The 16,663-nt window shown below is 30.1% G+C and overlaps 1 protein-coding gene across 1 annotated transcript in view; it reads right to left on the bottom strand.

The window, feature by feature from the left end:
* Positions 1-16,663, bottom strand: part of LOC142327658 (beta-mannosidase-like) — a 103,393-nt gene that overhangs the window by 41,736 nt on the left and 44,994 nt on the right. Inside the window, exons 6-9 of the mRNA XM_075370883.1 lie at positions 14,792-14,960; positions 11,470-11,666; positions 1,547-1,737; positions 372-562 (exon numbers count right to left, since the gene is read on the bottom strand). Of these exons, the coding sequence (XP_075226998.1) occupies positions 372-562; positions 1,547-1,737; positions 11,470-11,666; positions 14,792-14,960 (748 nt within the window). The remainder of the gene's footprint in view (positions 1-371; positions 563-1,546; positions 1,738-11,469; positions 11,667-14,791; positions 14,961-16,663) is intronic.

Below are 16,663 nucleotides of genomic sequence, written 5' to 3'. Positions count from 1 at the left end.
CAGACAAAATAATCAATATAAATTTATTAGTTATAATTAAAATAAAAGAATGAAGGAAAAACAGTTATACTCAAGAAACAGATATTTGAAGAATTAAATAGTTCCTCTTCTTTTACTATTTACTATTGTATCTGCTATTAGTTTGCTGATGATAGTAATTTTTGAAATCTTAATTTTTTGTCTGTGTTGCCTGATATATAACAGCAGCACATAACAGAATATTGAATAATTTCATTTTGATATTTTTAATTTAATTTTATAATCTGTTTTGTATGTGTGTATTATAAAAAATATAAATTTTTTGTTACAGATCATGAACAGAAAAATAAAAAATTTCAGACATTACATTTAAGGTATATGATTTTACTCACTGTCACCAAAAAGTCTGTCATATGGTGATAATGAAACTGATCCTTCTTCATCTGTTTTCAAACCATTGGTAGGACTTGATGTAATGTATGACCTTGATTTATCATTTGCTTCAACAATTTTCTTTATGGTATCAACATACAGTCGTACATAATCATTTTTATATTGTTGGTAATTACTTGATGTTCCATACCTTTATAAAAAAAGAATTATGAGTTTAAATTGTGTAATTTCAGAAATTATCATATTTACCCTTAAAACTGAAAAATCTAATATCATATTTTGGACAATTTCTAACATATTTTTTAAAAACCTAGTTCTTTGGTAAATATCTACAGTCTTATTTTAATCTATTGATTTACAGCATGCTACTAAGTCTCTTATCAGAATTTTCCAATCCAACTGACTATTTTAGCATTAAGATATAGTTAACAGTTTGAGAGGAGTGCTAACTAAGCACAATTCTGACTCATGAATAGTTAGATAAAGCTTTCTGGGGTTTTTTTAAGTCAATTCCCCCTCAAGGTTGCAAAATTACAGGTCTGAGGGCTGTTTCTTAGAACTCTTAATACTGATTATGATTAGTATGCAAACCACTGCAAACCTAAAATTTTATTCTCTGTAGCTATTTACTTTAGCTAATACTATAGTAAAAAAAAATTGTTCTACTCATCAAAATCCCTCTCACTGTTTCACTATTTCACTAATAAAGACTGTTACGTGTAAACTATGGATATAAAACTTTAAATAAAAATAATACTATATTACATTATATGAAATGAATAAATATGCATTTTCTATTTTATAACTAGAAATAAGTTGTTTTATTGTCTAATAACAGTTAGATTTTGATTTTAATAGAAGTTAGACTGGCTACTACAATAGCACAAGGTGGGGTGTGACTTCCTAAAGGATTAAAGTACCTAATCATAGAAAGTAGGTACAAGAATTTTGAAAGGTAAGGAAGGACCTCCACCTCCTTTACCACAGGTGGAGCAGAATAAATATTTTATACTTCCTTAAATTTTCTCCTTAATTTCATTGTGAATTAATTTTGTTAAAGAAGTTTCAATTTAAAACTAAAAAACATGACATAGAAAAGTAGCAAAAGAATGAAACAGAAGAGGTAATCAACTGAATGGAAGAAGTGATATGTATTGACAACTATTTCACTTACCAGCTTTGTACTAAAGCAACTTCATTTTCATTATTACCAGCCCATAATACAATGCTAGGATGGCTTTGCAGTCTTCTTACATTTTGTGTGATCTCCTTAGAAACTGAACTTAAAAATTCATCATTAGCTGGATACATATTACATGCAAACATCATATCTTGCCACACCATTATACCCATTTGATCACATAGCTATAAAATCAGAATAAAATTAATATGTTTTATGTGATGATAATTGATAAAAAAATCTTTTTTTATTTTTTAAGGATACTGGTTTAAATCTTACACTATTGATTCCTGATAATGAATCACTCGTTGATCTAAGCAGGAAAAAACATAATGTTTTTTAAAAGGGAATTAAAAATTACTCATTGGCTAACTTTGTGGAACTGAGCGTCCAGCATTTCTAGAGTTCCAAGTTGCAGATAGCTGTGTATCATTTTTACAGTTAAAAAAATCGATGCAATTTTGTATTGTAAGATTTTTCTTTCTAAAGCTATTGCAGCACAGAACACTATACATACACTCATGCATAGAGTGTAAATTGTAAGTCTGAGATTAAAATATTTCATGTAATTCAAAATTTGATATGTTATAAGTTAGTCCAGATATATTGTTAACTAACCTACAACTAATGAAAACAATATTTTTCAGCGATTTATTTCAGTAAAAGACTAACTAAAACTAATTGGGAAGTTCTACCATTCTAGTAATACAGTAAGCCCTTAGGTCATAATATTTGTTGCAATACTACAAGACCTACCTAGCTTAGAATTTTACGTTTTTATGATATCCAGCCAACTTTTATTCAGTAATTTTTATTTTATTAGCATCAGTAACATATATTTGATTATCAGTAAAAAATTAAAGATTGTTATATGAATTATGCAAATTAGTATTAACTAAAAAATTACCAAAGAAAGTTATCAACTTTGTTACTTATGAGCAATTTTAAACTACTGTGAGTACTAAATCAATATACGTTATAGCAACAAGTAAACTTCCACTGAAGATGTAGATAACTGTTACTACACACGCTTAGCCCATTGGGCTAGTCCAGTGGTTAACTTTTTGCAAATCAGTTGTTTAATGGCTGATTTTCAAAGTTGAAGGTTCTAAGGCTCAAATCCTAATAAAAGTTAGTTGCTTTTTTGCAGATCTTATTACTAGAAAGTGGATACTGGTGTATTTTTTTAGTTGAGGTTCAATTAACCACATGTCATAAGAATGGCTGATCTGAGTCTATACAAGACTACACTTCATTTACATGTCATACGTATCATCATCTCATTGTGCGATGGGGGGGTTGCTTATTGTACACTAGTTGAACAGATTGCAACATACGCATTAGAGAAAAAAAAAATGCTTAGCTATACATATCATTATATGATTATCAAAATCATCTATCATGAGGACAGCAATGACTGAGTTAAAAATGATTTTTTGTAACTTTTCTCAGAAATATTTACATTGTTGAAAATTACAGTCTCTAATTTTTGTTCATATTGAATTTCGCTAAAATGAAAAATTAAATTAAAAAATACAATTTGTTAACAACAGAGAAATTTTAATTTTTGAACCCACACTCAAAATTAAAAAGATTCGTAAAAAAGGTTCTTTTTTTTAATAAGTCTTTATTAACATGTTTTTACAATAAAAATTTCCAAAAAAAATAAACACATCATGACTAATAAAATAATATCTAATTAAACAAAAGTCCTATCCTTTCCATAATAGTAAATAAAACAGAACTTCATCTAAAATAAATGTAGCCCTTCTCTTCTTGAGAAGAGTTTTTGTTCCTTTGTGGTGACCACTATATCTTAATTTATGAGTTCACTAGTTTCCATTCAGTCTGCACACATTTTTCCTTACATACATTCTGCTTTCCTCATCCTGTTAACCTTTCCTTCTTCTGTGAAATCATCCACCCATCTTTTAAGCTGTCTACTCCTCTTACATTTGTTTCCTACAGGTGTCCACTCTGTAACAACCTTGGCCAATGGTCCTTATCCATTCTGGCCAAATGACCAGCCCATTCCTACTTTAATCTACAATAAAAACCAACAGTATCCTATAACTTGATAAATCATCTAATAGTTTGACTTTGAATCCTGTCCATCTTCCTTATGTTCAACATACTTCTTTCTATATTTCTTTGTCAAACTTGTATTTTCCTTCTAAGTGTTATAGATCTGACAGCCATATGTACTACTATTAAACTTAAGGCATTTCTATTTAATGTCTACCTTTGCTTTCATAACCATCTTTAATGTCTAGTATTTATGCCATGAATTGTGTCTCTGAATTTCTTTTGGCAACCTATCTTGAAAAGACACTATTTGCCCTTGATAGATCAATACCTCGATCACATCAATATTTGAGTAGTCCTTCTTGATCTGGTTTGTTGAGTCATATGTTACAATCTTAGTCTTTTCATAATTTAACTTCAGACCAACCTCCCTACTGACCTTTTCATTTAATATCTGAATAATGTGCTCTTCTGATATTGCTATCAGGACATCATCTGCAGACTTCAGGTTATTCAAATATTTTTCATTAATATTTATTCCCATATCAACCATTAAAATTTTTTAAAACGCATCTCAAGTATTATCATAAAGAGGATTGGGGAGAGTGGGCTTCTTTGCCTTACTCCTCGCTTTAGAGAAAAAAGATTGTTTATAACAACAGTTTCAATAAAAGCCAAGCCATATTTCCCTTGTACTGTTCTGCGATTAAATTAATGTATTTCTTTTAAATGTCTATTGAGGCCAAAGCCAGAAAAATGTTGTGTGTAAGATAATCAAAATCTTTACTAAAATCTACAAATGCTAAGTAAATTTTTAATCCATACCCTTTAACCTTTTAAATTAACAGATTTATTGTATGCAGGTGGTCTATTATCAACCCACCGTGTTGGTCTAGTGGTGAACTCATCATCGCAAATCAGCTGATTTTGAAGTCGAGAGTTCTAAGGTTCAAATCCTAGTAAAAGCAGTTACTTTTATACATATTTGAATACTAGGTTGTGGATACCAATGTTCTTTGGTGGTTGGGTTTCAATTAACCACACACCTCAGGAATGGTCTACCTGAGACTGTACAAGATTACACTTCATTTACATTCATACATATCCTCATTCATCCTCTGAAGTAATACCTTATGATGATTCCGAAGGTTAAACAAAAAAAAAAAGAAAAAGAAGGTGGTCTTTTATCAAAAACTTCTTCCTAAAACTTGCTTGTTCCAGAGTTAAAGTTTCAACTTATTTCTCATTATTCTGTTATTCAGTATTCTTGTAGGTAGTTTACATAATGCTGAACCGAGTGATAATGGCCAGTAATTTTCTATTTTATTTCTATACCCTTTTTTAAAAAGCAATATAATTTTAGTCTGCCTCTATTGAGATGGAATCTCTTCCTTAACCAAGATGGTATCAAAAAGATCCCTCAAAACTACTACCAGTTCTTCGCCTACTTTCTTAATTAACTCATTGACCAGTTCTTTCTTCACTTGGAGCCTTTTTATTTTTCAGATTCGCATTTGCTCTTTCCAACTCCGACTTCAAAAATAATAATACTAATTCACCTGTTTGGAAAATTTCAGCCTTCTTATATCCTTCTTCCTGTTTATAATCATGTACATTTTTAAAAGAAATCTTTATTTACTACTAACATTTCCTTCCTTTTCATAAATGCATATTTTTGTTTATTTTCAAAAGATAAAAACCAGCTTTTTCTGATTGCCAGGCTATAAAAAAAAAAATTAAAAAAAAAAAAATTTAAAATTTAAAAATTTAAAAAAATTATTTGTTTCATATAGTTCCTTTCTTTTTCCTGTTTAGCCTCCAGTAATTACCGTTCAGATAATACTTCAGAGTATGAATGAGGATGATATGTATGAGTGAAAATGAAGTGTAGCCTTTTACAGTCTCAGTTCAACCATTCCTGAGATGTGTGGTTTATTGAAACCCAACCACCAGAGGACACTGGTATCCACGATCTAGTATTCACATCCGTATAAAAGTATCTGCCGTTACTAGGACTTGAACACTGGAACTCTCGACTTCAAAATCAGCTGATTTGGGAAGATGCGTTCACCACTAGACCAACCCGGTGGGTGTTTCATATAAACCCACTAGTCTTCAACTCTATCTTCTACATACACCCAAGTCTTCTTTTATTGCCTTTGTAATATGATTGTTAAGGGCTGTTAATTCTAACTCATCACCTTCACCATCCTTTACTTCTTTTCTCTTGTTAATAAGATTACATCCAACAATTTTCTAATGTGACTTGTCCTCCTTCCTACATTCTTTATTGGGTCTAGGTAACATCCTTAACCGCAAACACAATTAGATCATAGCACACCTGAATTGAACTTATTGCTTCTTCCAACCCCCACTTTCAGACCTTGCCTTTACTTATCCTGAAAAATATTTACAGCCCTTTCACCAGTCAGTTCATAGCCTTTCCCAACCATAAATCGTTCCTCTTTTACACTTCTTATATCTAAAAAAAATATAGATCATTCTGTGATTGTAAATTAAATCTGGTTTATCATCCTTATGTTTTTAATAGATTGGAGGCTATCTACCAAAATGTAGTTGATTCCATACATCCTTTTTTCAGAAGCTATCCAAGTCCATCTGTTTTTTCTTTTTTGCTGTAAAGAATAAATTTTCAATTTTTAGCTGTTGACTGTAACAGAAATTTATTAACATTTCATCCCTTTGTTTCTATTTCCACAGTTGGACTTTCTCATAATAACATTTCTCCATTTTAGTCTCTTTGACCCACTCTTCCATTCCAATAATCTCCCATCACAATCAGCCTACACTTTCTTTTGCTCCTATACTTGTATATTACCTTCTCTATCTGAATATATATAGCCACTCTAACCAAGTATTTCATAGATGCTGTAGGAATATGCACCTGAACTATCACTACTCTTTTTTTGCATTAGTTGAATCTTTAGCATAGTTATTATTGAAGTAAAATCTTTAAATTCAATAATATACCTTTTCCATTTATTATTCACAATAAATCCTATTCCGTATTGCCCTTTTTTCTGATCCTGAATGCATAAAAATAGTCTCAAACTTATTTTTTATAATTTTTATACACTTCTAATTTCTGTAAGTCCCACTATCCCAGTTAATATTCTTTAAAACATTATTCATTTCTAGCCATCTATCCTCCCTTAACAATGTATTGATATTTAACATTCATGTATTCATAACTGTTTTACTTAACTAATATTCAGTTACTCTGTGTTTTAGATTTTTATTATTTAAATCTTCCATATTGATTTTTAATCTATTATCTGGGCACCATGTCATATAACTGTCCATTAACTAGAAGTTTATGATACTTGAAAATGACCTTCTCCCCATTTTCTTTGTAGCAAGTAAAGTAAGGGAAATGTCCTTCCTAATTTTCCTGATACAATTCTAATTTGCCTTATTTCAAAAACCCACACACTATCTTTGTCATTTTTCCCTTCAATTAAGCTACCTCATTCTTTAAAACAATTATCTCATCCAATTTTGAATCTATGTCATTTAGCTTTGTCTCTAATGTGTAATAATTCTAATTTTGTGAGAATTGTGTTCAGCTTGTCATCCACAGACATTTCTTTACTAAAAATACTCCTTTGCCTACTTAAATAAATATGGAATTGATAAAAATTGCACTAAATTTACATGATCCAATAAAATGATACATTTTAATCCATAATAAATTCTATATTTAGTAATACTTATTAGTCAAACTGAGTACCTTTCATTTGATAAATATTATAAGATTCAATTACTAGAAAGAAGAATATGTACTTCAGTTGTAAATAGATAATCATTTGATAAGAAAGTCTATGAATAAATAGAGCTTATTAACTATCTATTCCATAAAAATAATCCTTTATGAAATTTAATTTTACCTAATTTGAAATAAGGTAATATCTTAATATAAAATAATCAGTCAAATAACCTTCAATACACAACAGAGATGATATATTCACTGTATATACAATTTTTCTGGTGTGTATAACTAAAGCAAGTTTTATTAAAACAAAAAAACAAAACGTTTTACTCTGGTACTATGAAAAAATATCTGATTAAATTTTACCACACTCTGCAATTTGATTTAATGTATTCTAATCTTGCACTCTGCCAATTATTATTTAAAAACAAGTACTAAAACCAAATAAAAAGACTCAGTATTTTCAGATATGATGTGATACCACCAACAGTTGATCATCCAGACAAAAGCTACTGAATAATAAACACAGCTGAGCTCTCCGCCCTATTAACAAATGTAACCTCAGGTTTCTTAGAGGACTGGCTGGTTCCATGTCTGCCCCTGACCACCTCAGCATACCTACATGGCTGCATCGGGACCGGCACCGATTTCTCAGCTACAGTTACTTCAGGCTGTGAGGCAGGTTTTCGAACGCCTTGACGAGAGCTGTGAAAGCCGCTTTGAAGAATTTGTATCGGGGCAATAATCTTTTCTTGGTAGCAGCAAGTACACTTGAAGTTTGGTAAACAGGAAGACAATTCTGCCAAAACATCACAGGCTAAAGGAGCAGAGCTGCCAGGCCTGCACCCGACTTGCAAATACTCTTCACTAAGTGGGTTCATACTCTCCCGGGTGGTCACCGCTATATCTACCTCTGAACTATTATTGTCGGGACCAGTGTTCGAGGAGGTCGAAGGATAAGGCTCCGGCCCCCTCCTCCAGCTAGGCTTCTTACCTACCTCACTAACATCTCTCATGGTCGGAGATGCCCTGAGCTAACAGTGTACGAACACAAAATGCTCGCTGTATTCCTTCTTCTTAGATGTTGGGCACAAGCCCACAAGTGTGATGATTACCCGCAGCAAGCCAGGGCAGCTGGAGACCTTTTGTATTCTCCTGTCACACTTTGCATCTCTTCGCCGCTACTGGATCAAATGTTTGAAGTCAATGATCAACACACAGTTACAGGTTACGGCCCACGTTCTAAAAGTGCGTGAGCAGGACTAAGGGTAAAGGCCCCTTTGCTAGTAACAGGGACTTGAGACCAGGAGTTGTTGCCACACTCTTCACCACGATGAGGTGGGTGCTCGAACAAATCATGCGCCAAATCCTCTGAATCCCCGTGAAAAGAGTATGAATCATCTGATCATTAAAGGTGCAAAACCGTTGTAACAGTTCTCAGATAGCAAGATTGTGAAACTGGGGAAGGTACACACTTGACCACCAGCTCAAAAATAGCAGTGAAAAAGACTTTATACAACTGTAGAAAGTGGACAATGTTCTGAATCATTTTCTGGAAAATTTTGCTAAGGCTTTTAGCCCTGGAAAAAATCTATCGCTTGAAGCCATGATACTATGGCGAGGTGACTGTCTTTCAGACAGTACATTAAAAACGAAAGGAACAAATACAGAATCAAACTATACAAACTTTGAACTCCTGATGGATTTATTCTGAACATATTAGTCTACATAGGGAAAGGCAGAAGGAGGCCACATTTTTGAAGTAATCATAAAACTCATGGAGAACTATATTGCAAAAGGACATACATTATATTTAGATAATTTCTATTGTAGTGTTAATCTTGCTGAACACTTAACATGTGTTGAACACTGTAACAAAACCAGGTTGGCAGTTCACTTGAAGTTACATAAAAAAATTAAAAAAAGGTGAGTACATTAGTCAACAAAGGAAACATAACACTGATGAAATGGAAATATAAAAGAAATGTTTTAACTATATCATCAGCTCATGGGCCTGAAATGCAGGATATTCTTAACAAGAGGAGAAATGTTATATCTAAGCCTAGTATGGTGGTTGAATACAATAAAAACATGATTGGTGTTGACAGGAGTGAGCAAATATCTTACTATTTGGTGCCTAGGAAATCTTTATGTTGGTATATCAAGTCTTTTTTCACCTCATGGATGCTTCTCTTTGGAACAGATGTACATTTTTTCAAAGGCAGACAAAAAGATTACATATCTGAGATTCGAAGAGACTATTGTAGAACATTTTCTAGAGTTGCTGCCTACCCTTCCTGCTATTACTCTAGACGACTTTCAGACCAACATCTTCCTAAGAAGTTGGACAAGAGAGATTAAGGTGCCATGTTTGTCGATCAACAAACAAAAAGAGACAGACTACTTTTTACGTTTGTAGAATTTGTAAAGATGGAAAGGGTAAACACTTTGGCATTTGTATGGCTAATTCTTTCAGAGAATGACCAATAAGTAAAAAATTAAACTTTCTTATGCTATGATTTTTCTACAGATTTACCATAATCCTTTGAGAACAGTTATTTTTACTAATCTTTTTTGTTACATAATTAATTGGTTTCATATTTTTTATGATTTTTAACAATGTATAATAAATAATTTCTAGTAAAAGTGTTTTTTATAATAAGTTTTCCACAAAATTAGTGTAACTGAGCCAGTATCTGTGTGGCACATAAATGAACCAGTTAGCCTGCAATAATAATAAATATAATTTTAATTGCTATAGACAGTGGCATGTATGAGTCACCTGGAAAAATGATCTAAAAAAATAGTCAATTAAACAATTCAGACATTATTTACTTATTATTATGATAAATTGGTTAGATTTCAACAATTTTCAATTGTGGTATGTGGAGATGGTCAGTCAAATGATGGGTTTGTCTACTGGTGGTGTTATCTATATTAGTGCCGGTCAGTTGAGATGAACTGTTTGAATGGCTCATCTGGTATTGAATGTGCTAATTGCTAAAATGAGGAATGAACTGGTTTTTTGATGTCTTTTTCACTGATCTGGGTTTATTGTTACTCATTAACATATCAAGTCTCCTTTAATATTAGTGATATTCATTCCTTAAGAAACACCTTCAATTTGTTCTCCAAAGAATTGGCTGTATATTGAACATCATAGTGTCAGAGAAAGATAGTGATTTTGAAGAAACTGATGCCGCCAACTGAATTTTTAGCTCACGCAAATGTGTTCATTCTACAAACTGTGATGAATTACAGTGTCTTCTTCGTGCATTAAGTGTCTACTACAGTAATACCCAAAGTAGTTATTACAAAAAATAAATATCTTATAAAATTATTCATTTTTAATGACCACTGAACAAATTTTAACTTAATGAAAGAAGGTTTTTTTGTTTATATCAAAATAACAACTATATTCTGTTGTAGCTGAAAATTTTGTATTAACAACTCTTAATCATGCATTGGTTATACAGAATTGTAGATTCATGTGTATTATAAGATAATTGAAAATATTATGATCTAAATGAAAAAAATCTTAAGTTTGAATTTTGATTGTTTTGTCATGAAATGTTACTCAGTATATATATTTTTCCACTGACTACCAAGAACAATAGAATTATCAACAAATTATTTATGATATTTTACATCATATTAATATATTATTGTGTATAAATAATGTTACTGATGATGAAAAACTTTACCACTAACTTTTAACTCTGGGTCTAGTTCTTTTCTACAGCACTTGGCTTTTTGTGATAATGGCTAAAGTAGAGGAGTAAATTTTGAGCAGACAGAAGTGTAGTACAGTGAACAACAGAAAGAGTTTTTACAGACTTTTCAAAGAAAAGTACAGGTTGTAAGAGATGCAGTTTACCATTTTACCTAGGACAAATCGAAGTAGTGATATTAATTTTAGTTAGAAAGATGAAATTACTAACATTTAAGGAGGTTAGAACCTTGTTCTAATATAAAAAGTACTGTTTAGTATTTTTTTTTTTAGATTATTACTCATATTTCTTTATAATTCACAAGTCTGTTTGATTGTTTAGTAATAAAATTATTTAGGTAAATAATGAAAATAATGCAAATACAGATAACAAGTAACTGCACACTTATGACAGATTTTTTATGACATTATATTTTTATTCACTTTACTTACATTATAAAATTCATCAGTTTCATAAACACCACCTCCCCATACTCTTATCATATTCATATGAGCAACTTTCACTGACAGTAGTAACAAACGAACACGGTCAATATCAGTGCCTTTTTCAGGTAGTATATGAGCTGGTATGAAATTTGTCCCTTTACTGAATATCTTGATACCATTTATCTCAAAATAAAATGCTCTACCTGAAAAATTTGCAAGTATTCAATTGTAATTTTACTGGAATGAATTAATTCTTCTTTTTATTATGGTGAGTCACTGTCAGAGGATTTAGTTTTCTAATTTAATTATCATGTTATTATTATATTATGTTAATATATCATACATGCAAGCATGGATTAGAGGAGAGATGCTATTGAAGAACAATTTCATTAAATCCTATGGAATAACATATGAGAACAAAGCAGAAAAAATATAATCTTAATCATGCATTAAAACCTTTTTTTTTAAGCGCAGTATTCTCCTATTTGTCGGTTTTTATCTAGAGTAATACCTGGTCAAAATTCTGTAATTTTTTTTTATTATTACTTTTTAAAAATATTATTCTCTTTATTTTTTATCCTTAATTTTTACTTCCTTGTTTGAAGTACAAGTAAGTATTGTGATAACAAAAAATTTTGGTTTCTAGATTTCAGTGGAAATGTCCATTTTGACCATCCCTGAATCCATTTTGATTAGTTTCGGCATGACGTCTATACGTACATTCTTATTTATCTCGCATAACTCAAAAACGATTAGTTGTAGGATGTTGAAATTTTGGATTTAGGACTGTTGTTACATCTAGTTGTGCACCTCCCCTTTTGAATACAATTGATTGGAGCAAAAGAATCCAAAAAAGTCCAAAATTTAAAAAAATTGGATTTTGGATTTTTTCTTAACTGCGGTAATAAGCTCATATTGAGAGCTTTTCAAGGATATATCATAAGTGGTATGGTACTTATTTTCATTGGTTCCAGAGTTATAGCCAAATAAAATTTTAATTAATGAAATATTTGGATCTTACAAGGGCAAGGCATATCGATTCAAATCTGACTTCATCTCCTTTTTTTTAAATTTAAATATATTGATTTATTAATAATTATTAACCTCTAATTGTAAAGAAAAATTACAATAAATAATAATTAAAAAAAAAAAAAAAAAAACATAAGTTACTAATGTAATAAAATTTTATGTAATTTCAATTATTAAAAATATGTGCATATGTAATTTAATTGGTGTACCGGGAAGTCATGTGGTTTCCACATCAATTTTTTTTCAATTACTACTACATTCTACGAAATAAAATTGTAAAATTTTTTATGGTAAAAAAGTGTACTCAAAATAAAAAAAAAAAAAAAAAATTGGCACAAGAGTTTTTTTATTTCCTTTTTTTAATTGACACTTTTCTAAGTGAATGATAATACCTACAATGTTTTCAAAAAATCTTTTGGAAGTTATTGAAAAATAATAAATAATCTCAACAAAAGTTATTGGTTATAACAATCTTGTTTTTAATAAAGTTTATGAAGAAAAACAAGATCATACAAGGTAATAAAGTACACACCAATTGATACAGAAACCCTAGGTTATAAAAGTTTAATTGCAGTGACTGTACTAAAAAAAAAGTGTATTGCACAAACTGGGTGTGCATTTACTTATAGATGAAAACAAGTATTACACACATGGTAGGATCTATCTGTGCAAATCATCTCAAAGGAAGTGGAAAAACATAAAATACACTGACCTTAATTTGTGCATCTTTACACATAGAACAAAAAAACATTGCAAATTGAACTATGATAATATGAATTATTATTACAAATACGTTTATAGTAAGTTTGAAAAAACATATTAAATGATTAAAAATGCACAAGTTTACACTATTTACACTTATTAACAATGTGGTTAAAAAATAAATAAGATGATTTTGGTTCAAATTCTTGCAGGAGTCCCAACACCATATCATCCACTTCATTAACAAATGTGTGCAAAATGCTCAAGATTGTAGTAAGTAGATAAAATAGGGCATGCTTGTTGACAATGTATAATAAAATTCCTTTAATATGAATACCATTCAGCAATATCTAGGCTTACCATATCTTTTGGGTCCAACCCAGGACATATTTTTGAAATTACTTAAAAGTCTTAACTGTTTACTAAAACATTAAAATTTATTTATTCAGCTGTATTTTTCACTAGACATGACTTTTTTCAGAAATAGTTTGTTTCTTTTAATTACATCATAAAATTCACAACAAGAAAGTTCTGAATTAATTTTAACATTTAGCAGATGTTTAACAGTAGATACTGAAAGTCTACCCCTTTCTGCAGACTAAATGTTTCCTGTAATTGAAAAAACTCTCTCAACTGGAGTAGATGTCCCAGGCAAAGACATTGCAAACTCAAACATTTTAGAAATATTTTCAAGATGAAATCAGTCTTTTGAAACACCTGAAAAATTGCTTTCCACTTCTCTTCAACAGTATCCGGTACTTTTTCAGAACTTGAACCACAACCTACCCTTTGGTTTTGAATTACCTGGTTCAACAATATACGTTCATCAATATTTATGGAATCTTTCATAATTTCATTTCTTATTTTTTCATTCTTAATTTCTTACCATTAGAACAAGTATTACTTCACTTATGTTTGAGCTATCCATCGTTGCTGTTCCATAATTAATGTTTTCCTAAGAACGCAACACATTATCAAATATAAATGGCGAAATAACATTAACAATAATTGCCTTGGTTTTGGTTCTAGCAGATGCAAATTTTGGGTCATATAACTTTTTAACCAGTTTATATGTGCCGCCTGATGTTTTGAAACTGAGTTCGTGGTATGAGTGTGGTAAGAAAATGTAACTTGTTTATCTTAATTAAATTTAATATCAGAATGTTTCATCTTATTGCAAATAATTGTTGTATTATTACATTATTTACTGCAATGGAATTTGATAAAACTGATTTAAAATGGCAGTCGCTGACAACATCTGTACATACTTGATTATTTATCACCTTTTTTTCTTTTTTTAGGAAAATCCATTTTGTGTTGCTGCTTTCTTTTTATTGACTGAAATCCCATAAAACTAACAAATTTCAAATCCTGGCTTAGAGTTTTCTTCATTATTGAACTTCACCTTTAAATAACTTCATCTGTTAAATTTATTCTCAAATGTGCTTTTATTTTAATTTATAATTTCTTTTTGTAATTTTTTATTTTTGAATGTAAAATATTGTGAGATTTTGAAAAAATTTTGCCATTGCGATACGTGTGTTATCAGATTTATTGACATTGATTTACTTGGAAAATCTAAAAGTTTCTTAGTTACCTTTACTCGGCTTATGACAATCAATCTCATCTTGAACCAGTTTCACAGTCCTGAACCCAAACTGAGTAGTTTTACTTGTTACTTCTTTATCATCTGTTTTGACAGTGATTTCCAAACTATACAGAGTTTGTGTACCATATCCATTTGGCCACCATGTTCTCACATAATTCTGAAAATATAAAATTGATTTATGATAATTATATCAGTATAAAAATAAAAATCAGGAAAATTTATATTAACTCTATAATAATAATAATAAGTCCTAGGATAGGAGTAAAGAACATCCCTTAAAATTTGATGGTTCTGTAACACTTGAAATGAGTCAGGAAGTAATATCCTAGAAATCAAAAGAATAACAAAAAAAAAAACTAACAGTCAAATTTATTTTTAACAAATCAGTTTCTGTCGGTTGTTTTACAAAAAAATAATTACAATTAAAGTGAACGATAACAATTAAGAAAAATGTTTTGTGATGATGGTTTACTAATAAATACTAACTCTAAATATTTAATAAATGTTTAAAACTAACTCTTTTTTGCTAAAAATGTGTTAAAATTGTATTTAAATAGATTTTTCTGCAACAGACCTTACTGAGAATCATGTAGATGGATTGTTTACACTGCGTTTAGCATGATGACATGTATAAATTTACATAATAGTACATTGTAAGATGTGTGTTAATTGTTATAATAGTATTAAGAAAGGATGGAGTCAAATAATTATGTGAAAGAGTAGTGTTTCAACTATCTATTAAATAAAATATCTAATTTCTTTTAAATAAGATTGTGTAAGCTATTGAATTTTCAACTTCTGATTGTAGGTCTAAAAAAACAAAAGCATTATACATTTATAGACTTATATGTTGTTAAATGGTGATATCTTTTTACTACCTTCTTAGAATACCTTTTGAAGCAGCAAGGAGAATTAAATTTTTTTAAATATTATGGAAAGAAATAGATTTTTCACTTATACATAAGGTTTTGGAGTATTTGCTACTGTTGGATATGTGTGTTTATATAATGTTTCTTCTTTTTCATCTTTGTATGTTTCCATTTTTGTGGTTATGTTTTTTAAATGAAATAATTAGGTTTTTCTACAGAATTCCTTCTTCTATTAACATATCTTATGACCTTTTCACATTTTCTTCATTTCATGTATCCTTTATAATTTAACTAAATAATAGAATTCAGAATGTTTATTTTAAAATCTTCTTTATCCAATTTCCTGTCACAGTACACTATATTTGTTTTACATTAATTTAGGTCTAAACTTTCAAACCAAAAAATAAATCCATAACATAAAAAGTATATTCTTTGAATCATCAAAAACTGTCAAAATAATTTGCTAAATACCTTTTAAAATCAAAGAATATAAAACTTATTTGTGTTTTGAAACAGAGTATAAAAGGCCTGGTAACTTTTAAAGTTTAAAATTTGTAATGTTTTTGAGAAAGAACACAGTATAGAAAGACTCTTGTAATGAGATATTATACTTATGTAATATTTCATTTTAGCAAGAGTTTACCTCTCTTTCTCTCTTTTTCTGTTTAGCCTCTGGAACCACCGTAAGGTATTACTTCAGAGGATGATATGTATGGATGTAAATGAATTGTAGTCTTGTACAGTCTCAGGTCAACCATTCCAGAGATATGTAGTTAATTGAAACCCAACTACTAAAGAACACCGGTATCCACAATCAAGTATTCAAGTCAGTATAAAAATATCTGTCTTTACTAGCATTTGAACCTTAGAACTCTTGATTTTGAAATCAGCTGATTTGCGATGTAATCAGATCAGCTCAGTGGGTTAGCATGAGTTTACCTGGGTGATATCAAGTGCTCCTCAGAGGCAAAAAAGTTATTACCACAAACAT

Source organism: Lycorma delicatula, chromosome 1 (assembly GCF_047948215.1).
Source record: "Lycorma delicatula isolate Av1 chromosome 1, ASM4794821v1, whole genome shotgun sequence".
Taxonomy (NCBI): Eukaryota; Metazoa; Arthropoda; class Insecta; order Hemiptera; family Fulgoridae; genus Lycorma; species Lycorma delicatula.
The sequence above is the reverse complement of the archived record's forward strand: the minus strand, read 5'-3'. Positions and strand labels throughout refer to the sequence as shown.